This window comes from Sinohyriopsis cumingii, chromosome 1 (genome assembly GCF_028554795.1).
Source record: "Sinohyriopsis cumingii isolate HCF-2022 chromosome 1, ASM2855479v2, whole genome shotgun sequence".
NCBI classification, from domain to species: Eukaryota; Metazoa; Mollusca; class Bivalvia; order Unionida; family Unionidae; genus Sinohyriopsis; species Sinohyriopsis cumingii.
The window spans coordinates 32,604,905-32,615,743 of NC_142961.1; the positions used below are offsets into that span (position 1 = coordinate 32,604,905).

General features: G+C 35.2%; 1 protein-coding gene across 1 annotated transcript; it reads right to left on the bottom strand.

Moving 5' to 3' along the window:
- Positions 1–6,731: 6,731 nt before the first annotated feature.
- On the bottom strand, positions 6,732–10,831 carry LOC149806660 (uncharacterized). Its single transcript, XM_089956255.1, has 3 exons — positions 10,681–10,831; positions 7,679–8,362; positions 6,732–6,937 (listed from the first exon to the last, which is right to left on the bottom strand). Exons 1-3 carry the CDS (start codon positions 10,763–10,765, stop codon positions 6,930–6,932), a joined length of 777 nt encoding a protein of 258 aa, XP_089812381.1. The 5' UTR covers positions 10,766–10,831; the 3' UTR covers positions 6,732–6,929.
- Positions 10,832–10,839: the final 8 nt, after the last annotated feature.

Sequence of the window (10,839 nt, forward strand, 5' to 3'; positions counted from 1 at the left end):
TACCTATCCGACCTCACCCATGTATATACACCAGCAAGATACTTACGCTCCTCTTCTGACAATCGAATACTAATTATTCCCACTATGAAAACAAAGTCATATGGGCAGCGTTCTTTTGCATACCAAGGCCCAGCAACGTAGAATGATATGCCCACTGAACATAGACACAAAGACGCGGTGATCACATTCAAGAGGGCTCTCAAAACTCACTTATTTCGACTGCAAGAACAAACTTAAAGACCTAATAATGTTTCCTATCTGAAGTATTCTCAGCATGTTTTTTATTATTTTTTTAACGTTTTTCTAATTTCATGGTGTTTGTTTTTGTAATAATATTATTATATGTTTTTTATCTTATATGTGTTGTCTAATGTAAAGCGCTTAGAGCTTCTAAAGATTAGGCGCTATACAAAGTCCTCATTATTATTATTATTATTATTATCATCATTATTTCTCAGTTATGGTTTTGCCTCATTGGACTTGAAGATTGTTTCGGATAACGTTTTCCCATTGTTTTCGCTGCTCAGCTTCTGTGGCGTTTTAGGTCGGTTCAAAATAATAACAAATAGGAATCGAATGCGAATCCCATTACTATATTAGAATGCCGAAAACAGCTCTCTAATTAATGTACCACTGATGATCTTCATTGTTGATACTGCATTCACTATTTGTTTCAATGTCTTTAATAAAATATTCACTAGTTGCTTCATTATCTACAAAGAAGAGTCGTGTCGAATCAATGTTTTTGATTTCATTTGCTTTTGCACAATAACAAAAATGACTTTTGACGCTCCTTCTCATAAATATGACCATGAGTACAACGTTATTGTTACAAGGTTATTCCTAAGACAATTAATTTACTAAAAGTGTCCGGATACGGATATGGAAAATCACAGGTTCGTCTTGCCGTTTTGACAAATCAATATGATGCATTTAAGCAAAACAGCAATTTCATCTTTTATTTGTAACATTGCACGCACTAATTAGTTCAGGTAATCTGATTCCGCCATCGGTAATACTCGTAAATTCTTTCAAAACCCTGTACACATTAACCTGTGAACTTTTCGCCATTTATTTAACATATGTCAAGATAATTCTCAAATGTAATATATTCTCACACAATCTATACGAAATATATTGTAGCCACAAATTCTCATGCAATCCCTGCAAGCTATATTGTATAGAACTATAGCCTCAGTATATTTTGAAATATTCTCACACCAAGAAAACATTCTCTGTGAAACATATTCAGCTTGTGTGCACACTGGGAAAGGCTTACATTGGATTAACTTGCTTAAATCGTACACTCGCATGTGACGAGCGGGGTAAAAGTAATCACGAGGTGGCGTCGACCTATATCAATAATATCAATACGCTCGGTTAAAACCAGAAAACTCTCTTTTAGACACTACTATGTCTGTCTGTCTGTCTCTCTAGATATGTGTGTGTGTGTGTGTGTTTCTGCCCGCGCACTCGGTTTAATGTTTCAATGTCATATAAATGAGACAAAAGATTATGGACACAATAAACATTAAAGACAATCATAAGAACGCACAAACTTATATTCATTCAAGGCACGCAATCCATATGCGTAAGGAGGAATGCATTGCAAACATAAGCTGCATCGTGATAAGTTATATATTCTTTATTGTGCAGCCACCCACCCCTCGAAAAACAGTTGTATTTCAAGACAGATCCGAGTACAAATAAAAACATCCTGAGTAGACAAAATTTTTAGTCGAAACAAAACGTAATCTGTCATAAAATTAAATATTATACTTTGTTAATGTAATAAGTCTTCTGAAAACCATTGGATGGTTACATGACTACATATTTCAGGATGTTTTTTAATCAATCAAATTACAAAGAATTTCCAAAGCTGCAGAGAAAATGACAAAAGACCAACAGCGTGCAGCTAAAGTAATAGGAAATTCGTTTTAAGTGAAGTTGCAACGTGAAATCATGAAGTCAGTTTTTGTCAAAAGATTCAAAAATTACTTAATGTGAAACGTGAGGCAGGGGAAGAAATATGAACTTTTGTATAAATTAGGAGAATTTGAAAGAAATAAAATCAAACATCTTACTAAGTCGCTCAAGAGTACATGTTCGCCACTTAAATACCTGTTGATAATCATTTGATATTCTAGACAAAATATAACAGCCGGTTGTATTTTGCTTTTATTTCGTCAATGTAATGAACAGCGCTAGGTTGTTTTCGGTCTATACGTTGAATATAATTTGCCATAACATTGAAGACGGGTTCAACACCTCAAAATGATGACAAGCTTGAAGGACGGATTTTCCCTTTTTACGAGGAAGTACTTATAGCTATTTGAATTGATTATCCTGATCTCTATCAAGTTCTTGTTCATTCATCTACTATATGTGTGTATTATCATGAAAGAGATAGTGCGTGTGTATAGCTTCATTTAATTCATAGATGACTAACTTGTCAACATTTTAAGAATTATGCATACTAATATATCTGATGACAATACTACTACTACTACCACTACTACTACTACAACTACTGTTTGTTATGTCATACTCTCCAGATCATATATAGGTTTAAAAGCTTCGCACGCGCGCGCACACACACACACACACGCACACACACACGCACATACAGAGTGCTTAACATATATAGAAAGTTCATTCTAAGAATCGACTGTTTAAACTAAAAATAGTTGTTCTAATTCCGCAAGCGACTAATATTTTTTCGCTGCTCATCTATTCTATAAAGTTGTTTTGGGGAAAGTTGAATAACCCAATAAATATGATTGTAAAAGGAATGCAGTTCTGACAACGGACACATTAGTTCGAACGACTGATTGAAATAGCTTAGAGAATTTCATTGCACACACATTTTCACAAACAAAGCCTGCATACGGGTCTGGTTTTATGATAATATTTGTTGAAGTTAAACTAATTTTCATGTACTTAATCATTCCAACCCAACACATTTTCTTTACATTTAACACCGAAAATAGTTGCTACACTGTGATGAAAGATTTGTTTGTCAAAAAGACCATAAACTAAACTGAAAGTCTTAGTGTTGTACCAGGAAGATTATCGGCCCACACGATTAAAAGTGACGATTCAAGCTATGGTGTAAAATGGACTAAATAGATATAATTTATTTTATTCATTACATTTGCTCAGTTGGCATGTCAGTTGAGAAGAGGTCAACCTGTAATCTACCGATGTTTCCGACATACAAAGGTCTGTTTTCACATACGGGGCGCTGTGAAGACTTTTAACTCAATCTGATCACGTTGTGTGTGTGTGTGTGTGTGTGTGTGTGTGTGTGTGAGAGAGAGAGAGAGAGAGAGAGAGAGAGAGAGAGAGAGAGCCTGTATGTTTATTGATGTTGGAACTGTGCTGCATTTTCAGTTGCACATTATTGCATATGTGGTTTGATAAGAGAACAAACATGATGTGTAGAAGGCACACTTGTTATCCAGGCACCGGGTGTCCTAGTGGTCTCAGTGACATCTCATGCACCTATATCTGTGTGGATTCGAGTCTTGGCTCGATCAATGTTGGTACTTGTGAAAGGCTAGTCAGTAGCTTTACTTTTGTCGGTATTTCTTCCCGGGGTCTAACTCCGCCAAATATACTGGCTGCTAAATATGGTTTATCGTTTGCTAAAAAGGGAGCTGAATCTAAACAAAACACAACTGTTATCCAAGTTTTTCTCTCATTCGTTATGTCTACAATCATTAAAATGCAAGTCACATGCGAGACATGTTAATCAAATCAAATGACACGTTGTGTCCTTGATCATTTTTTGACCGGTTTTGTGACATGTGAATCGTCATGTCAGATGGTAGACCTTCTCATTAAGATAAGGCAAGGCCCTTGTTTGCGTACGCTCCTTACCTACTGTAACATTATACATGTGTAACTGACCAATCAGAACCCTCTGTGCATGAGTCATGGCTCCACAGGTACTATCTACAGGCGTCTGCCTCTTTGATAGCACTCTGTATTAAGACCTCACAGTAGTCACTTGTATATATTAAAGTATTGATAGTTAGAACACGACGTCTCATCTTATGTTTTAACACAATAACACAACACCTACGTTTCTTAACTTTATTATAGGATTAAATGACCATGAATATTTACCGATGTGTAAATTTTCCCAAATCACTCGCATAGTAACTACAGTCAGAAGGACTTTATGTTAACTGCTACAGAGTATATAGCCCGATCTACGCTAGTCAATAGACGTCGATTCTTTGCACAGTAATATGGAGTAGAGTATCATAGCGGCTATTCCTTTTTCCCAAAATTACGCTTGTGTATTACACGTGTTGTTATAGCAACCGTTGTTATTACTATCTACGTCTTTAGATCTTTCAAAAGCAAAATCGTTTCCATTTTTAGTGAGATTCTTTGCTTGACACATGAGCCTGACCTTTATTATTAGCTGCTGGACTATATTTTCGAAGCAAAATACACTAATTTCTGAAGATTGGCTTGTAAAGCCTGCCATATTCCTTCTTCGGGAAAAGGGTTGAGTGCTGGAGTACAGGAAGGTCTGTGCAATTACATTGTCTTAACATCTAATGGTCGAGTTTAATCAGGGGTTTGTAAATTTGGATCAGAAATCACAAGAGTGGGTGGGTGGGGGCTTTTTGTTATTATTATTAGGATGTCAGGTATTGATATAGATAAAACTTTACATCAAATGACATTGAAACGGGGAACCAAAAGTAGTCCGCAGAATTTATCAATGTGTAAAATATTCTAGACCATTATCACGTGATCGTTTATATCCAATCAAACTGTAGAATACGCGGTCAGTTAATAAAAACTGGAATTATCATAAATAATTATTATTTAGCAAAACGTACTATGCATCTTGAGACCTTGAATGACGTTACTTTTCAGCCTTCCAAAATTATAGGTTACTGCATTTGCATGGGAAAATATGAACGAGTTTTTCGGATGGAAATATTGCACGACCTTTGGAGTGCAATATATCCATCCGACAAAACGAGTTCATATTTTTCCCATATAAATGCAGTAACCTTTTCATATGCTGATTTTCTTATTCTACCTAAGGCTTAATTATATAAGCAAAATACACTACAAGAAACAATGTAACTGATTGTATGTCGTATTCCGAACTAAATACACAACCGCACATTCATCATTAAACAACAACATTATTAATGCGCACATAACTCCACCCAGATAAATTTGAACTCAATCGCTCGCTATACATAACTTTTGAAAGAAAATGTCGTGTTTAGTTAAAATTTAAATTTGGAGTCATATTTTGAATGAATGTGCATTGCAACAACATTCACATTTGATCTGGAATAAATAGAGTTTGGTTTTTAAAAAAATCGATTCTACGAAATTTTGTGATTATGGACTGGATTTATATGTGACAATTCCACACGAAATACATCGGATTGAAGAAGCGAGGGAGAAGCGTGCTGACATCTTCAAATGTGTTTCTGTTTCTGTCATTGAATGTTTGAAATCATAATGTGGGAAAAATAATTATCAAAAAGACGCTATGGAATTTAATGCTTATTTAATTTTGAGTGCAGTAAGGAGGATGTAATTGTACGTGGAATATGTTTGAAATTACGGTACAATTTTGAAATGTGTAATCAAGATTGAGAACCTATGACATGGCTCATGTAATTCGGATTTGATTAACTAAGAAAGTACATTTTGAAGAACTTCAGGATGTGAAACTCTAAGTTTATTTTTTTAAAATTCTTATTACCAGCTAAAGAAGACAAGTTTATTAATTGTCACTTGCATTTATTTGTAAGGACCATGTCTGGCGTCAGCTGTATAGCTAGCCTAAATCCAAACATTGTATGAAAAAAGTTTACGCAGAATGTATCAACGTGGAATGTGCCAAAGCAGCTGGCATGTGGCAGTCCACGAGACATCTGCTTCAGTTCATTCAGAAACAAATTTCATCAACAAAAAAGACGTGAAGCGCCTACTACGCGAGTGTACATGTTTTGTTTACAAATCAAAAGTGCTGGCGTCTGCGTCCATTGTTTGTTTACAATAGAAAGTAGTTTCTTTATGCACGTAAATGCAATATAAAGGTGTGTAATATCGTAGAATACTGAACAATTCTAACAATGTAAATTTAACGGAGAAAAAAGAGCATATAATAAAATTATTAACAGTTTTAATGCAACTGTACATTAATGGCCGTCATTACTGAATAAAGTACGAGAAAAGTGGGTGAGTGAAGTAATTATTCTCAATGATTCAGATGTAAAAAACTCAAGCAGATGGTGAACAAATCCTGATTACAACGAATTGAACTATCGAAATTATTTGCTATATTGGTGACATTCTGTACACATTTCTATCATATACTCATGCATCCAAAAACTCCATGCCAGAAGCAGAAAGATGAAAGTCATATACACGATTCAGACCACACGGAGTACATACTCTCGTACTATGAACGTATTACTAAGATGAACGCAGTGCTAATGGTTACGTACACGACGCAGACTACCAGGAGTACAGGCTTTGGTATTATAAATTGTACAGCAAAGTGATAATCACTATGGAGTCCTCGTATTATGAACGTTTGACCTAAATCGAAGCAGAGTAATAATGACTATAAGGCAACAATAAGAAAATCGAGCACGAAGTTTGAATATACTGCCGAGAGGCAGGCTGGTGATAGTAGTCTCCAAATGCAATCCACTATTCACAACAAACCATCAGTGTAATTGTTGACAGCTGTTTAATACAAAAAAGTTCATTTACATTTTGATTAATACAAAAGAAAAGAACATAAAGCGCATCTCAGTGTATGAGTAACATCATGTAAATGACAGAAATTATTGCTTAGATTTGTAGAGTGATTAAATGTATGTAGTAAAACTGATCAGTAGCTTGTATTCATCTGGCCATCGATAAAATCTTCAAAGATCTGTAAAAGATATATGTACTTTACAACAGCACACATTCACTATATATATATATATATATATATATATATATATATATATATATATATATATACATTTTAATTGATTTAATCTGAAACGTAGATCAGGAGAAATATTAACAGATGAATTTGAACAAAATAAAATAACACAATTTACTCCAACGTTCTGGATTGTATGAGAACTATTTATGGATCTGTCGAAAATCATTTGATGTTTTGGTGAAAGTATAATGACGTTTTGTATTTCATTTTTATTCGTCAGTGAAATAAAGAGTTCTAGGTTGATTTCAAATCAATTTTAGGATACTTTTTCTCCAATCAAGATGTAACGTATACAAATTTCGAAGCTAGTTATATACAGCACTCGACATTGACTGTAATCCTTATGGTCAGATACCGGTATTTTTTATATCTGAGATTCCTCAAATCTGGCATTAACGCTTCAAGATAAACTTAGCCGGAGAAACAAAGGCAGACTAATCGCAAAGCAGATATTTGTTACTTAAAGAAATGTAATTATTTTAAAGAAATTAGCTGAATTTGTTATCCTTTATCCTCAGCTAGAGCTATTGTGGTTCGTATCATGTGAAATGTACCTTTTGCGTACTTTTGAGAAGGCAGTGGGTGGAAAAGTGCCAAAACATCGATTTTGTAATATAAGCTTTTAATAGATGTATGTAGCTATAAAGTAGTAAATAAATATGACCCGTATTCAGTACATACCGAATCTGAAACCGACAGCAGCCCCAGAAACCGTTGGAAATGAGCCTGTGCTGACGTAACCCCCACAGCCTCCCATGTGCATCTCGAAGAAGTACAAATATTTTTCGGGCAGCTGGCGCCATGATGGGGTGTCAGTTGCCTTTTTGATCCAAGTGTCCACCACACGTGACATGCAGCATCGCTTATAGTAATCATTAGGAGGAAGACTGGATGGGTTTGCAAAAAAGGCCAGGTAAGAGTTTGGATTGGAGTCGCAGTTGGTGAATGTGAGATCCTCTCCTGCGGCTTGGTAGCCTTGTGTTGTACGGCTTCGTGCGTACGATTCGGGCAGAAATCCAAGATAGATGTACGGTTTCATTGCTGCATTTAATGGAACGCTAAACCCAACAGCTTGACTAAGCTGGAAGCTTATTGGATACCTGTGCTTGAATGCTGAGTGAGGAGCTATCTCGACATCTTTTTGTATACCATCTGTTTGACGGTGACGCACAAGAACGTGGCTTCTGTCTGTGTACAATTGGGACAGGTCATTCAGAACGCCCAAACCTTCTCTTGATATAAACGTGTAACCGTGTCCATCGTAAAAGTCACAGAACACGTCAAATTTCTTCCCGGTTGATGTACATAGCTGGTATTCTCCTGTTACCGGATTAAGTGACCCCTTGTAAATATGTTGGCATGATCCTGCAAACGTCGAATTGATAAAAAAAAAATGAAGCAAATAATTATATGTAAAAACTCTACATATTTACACGGTTTAAATGGTTAGCTAAGTATTTAGTAACTATTTTATATGATCCCGAAGCCATCATTTATTCGATCCTAATAGTCTAGGTTCTTACACAAATATCAAATTAGTACTGAAACAGACTAAACGGGGCAAAAGAAAATAAAATACAGTGAATAGTAACAATGGCTAACTGAACAATCTACCTACACATTGCACATTGAAGCACATTAAATAGTTGGCTATGAATATTTGTCCAAGACGTGTAAATGAGTTTTCGAATTGAATGTAACTATCAAGCTTGAGAACTATAACTGTTTCAACGCATGAAAAATACTAACAACTGTTAGGCTTTTGAAGGTATCGTCAGGGCTAACTGTTATCAGTGTGATTGCTTGCACTAACGACGAGCAGCCCTTTCATCGATAAATGTAAACATTCCATGATGTTAATAAATATAAATGAGAGAGTTTAAAAGAACTAGAACACAATTAGAATGTTGAACGAATTAGAGCAACAAAAAAAGTATTGACATCAGTAGAAACATACAAGTACATACATGTATTTAAATACGTCTCGCAATGGACACAAAATGAATAATATTACAATACATTCAAAATGAACATAGAAAAAATGTTATTTTCTTTTCCAAAGATATTTAGCCAAAACAAGTTGCAGATACAAAATATTACACAGGCCTAATGTTTACCACAGAACGACCTGTTGCGTTTCTCACTCTATAATGAGCCGTGTCATCGTTATGGGGAAACTTTAACTCATGTTTTCAATGCACATACCAAATCTACTAGAATTTGCATCTACCTACTGACTAAACTACGCCATTTTTTCTGCAATTACTTTTATTTAAACAAATGTGTACAAATCACGCCGACAGTCTTAAGCTTCAGCAACACGAGTCCTTGTTCTCATTTTCATATCTTGTAGATAAATTGACAGCGCTTGTTAAATGACAGTTGTGGGCAGAGAGGATAGGAACATGTTTTGAATTAAGCGAATAAACTATGCTAAAATAACTGTCAAGCTTTCTATAACATGAAACAGATCAACGTATATTCTACTCCTCCCACAGCATATCTTATTTTTAATCGGAGGTCAGGTAGGAAATTTGTTTCTAAGCTCTTTTCCTAAATAATGGATACTGTCTTATTCTAACTAAGATCAAGACAGCTATGCACAAATGTTAGGTGAACCTTAAACTGAGCAAATTGCTGTTTGAAACCGCATTGGATATTCATTTGCCGGTTGTTTCCACAACAGTCTTTTCAAAGTCTGTTCATAGTTCAAAAGCTATATCCCTGCTCCATTTATACCCGCATTGGCTATTCATTTACCGGTTGTATCCGCAACAGTCTTTCAAAGTCTGTTCATAGTTCAAAAGATTTATCCCAACTCCATTTTTATACTAAAAAAATAATAAAGCAAGCAGTAGTCACCCCATAATTCCGTAATACTGATATCTATCACACCCATTTGAAGATGGAGCCTATTTTGTTTTGGCAGATGTACATGAAACTTGGGTAAGTTAAGATGGAAATTTGGATTTCGAACACTAGTTTTGGACTCTAAGCAAATGAGGAAGAGTGTCGAACGCCGACTAAGCTACTTGTTTTTTTTTTGGTGTGGTAGTTTCATTTCTCGTGATTAGTCGACGTTTTGCACTATTTGATAACAATTTATGCACATACAGGATTGAAAATATATACACATAAGAAACCTGTTGCTGGATTCTGAGTTGATAAATAATTTGAAGCCCATAAATATAAGAACATCTATTAGGATGCAAAGACATAATTCTACACCTGAAAGTAGTTTTAAATATATAGTAGATGCATCAAAAATTTTATTTACAGACACAAAAGAGATTCATTATGCCAATTTTCACGAGTTAATAACAAATATTACATATGAGCAAGAGGTGGAGTTCTGTTAAGTATTGGCTAATTGAAATTCTCAGTACAAATCGCTACATGCTGTAGTATAATTCTGGAACCAGAAATGTTGTAAGGGGAAAATCATATCTGAATGTTTTGCTCTTAAAATTTGGAAAAATCGACAGCCCAATTCCAAATGATTACGCTTCATATGAGTGGTGAATAAACAATTTTCTTAAATTTTAAATGCCTATATATTTACAGTCCACTAAAAAGATCGTAGGTATTTCTGGGAGAGGACATGCACTATACATAGCAATACCTTCGTTTAGAGAGAATGAATGAAAAACAGGTAGACAGGTAAAGTAGTGTTTATACCATACTTGCTAAGTTACAGCTGTAAGCTGTTTTCAGCATAGATGAGATCATAAGCAGCACGAAGAAGGCGGAGAAGTCCATAGTCGTCATGTTGTGTCAGAGCTTTCTTTTCATCTGAGTATGCCAACTGCTTCTGCTTTTCGCTCCAGTATCTGACTTTTATA

What these genes read in the sequence shown, in the direction of transcription:
- LOC149806660 (XM_089956255.1), bottom strand. Translation starts at nt 10,765, where the DNA reads ATGACGACTATGGACTTCTCCGCCTTCTTCGTGCTGCTTATGATCTCA. An exon ending in TTACAGCTGTAACTTAGCAA is followed by an intron (nt 8,363 to 10,680) that starts GTATGGTATAAA and finishes CGACGTTTGCAG; the next exon opens with GATCATGCCAACATATTTAC.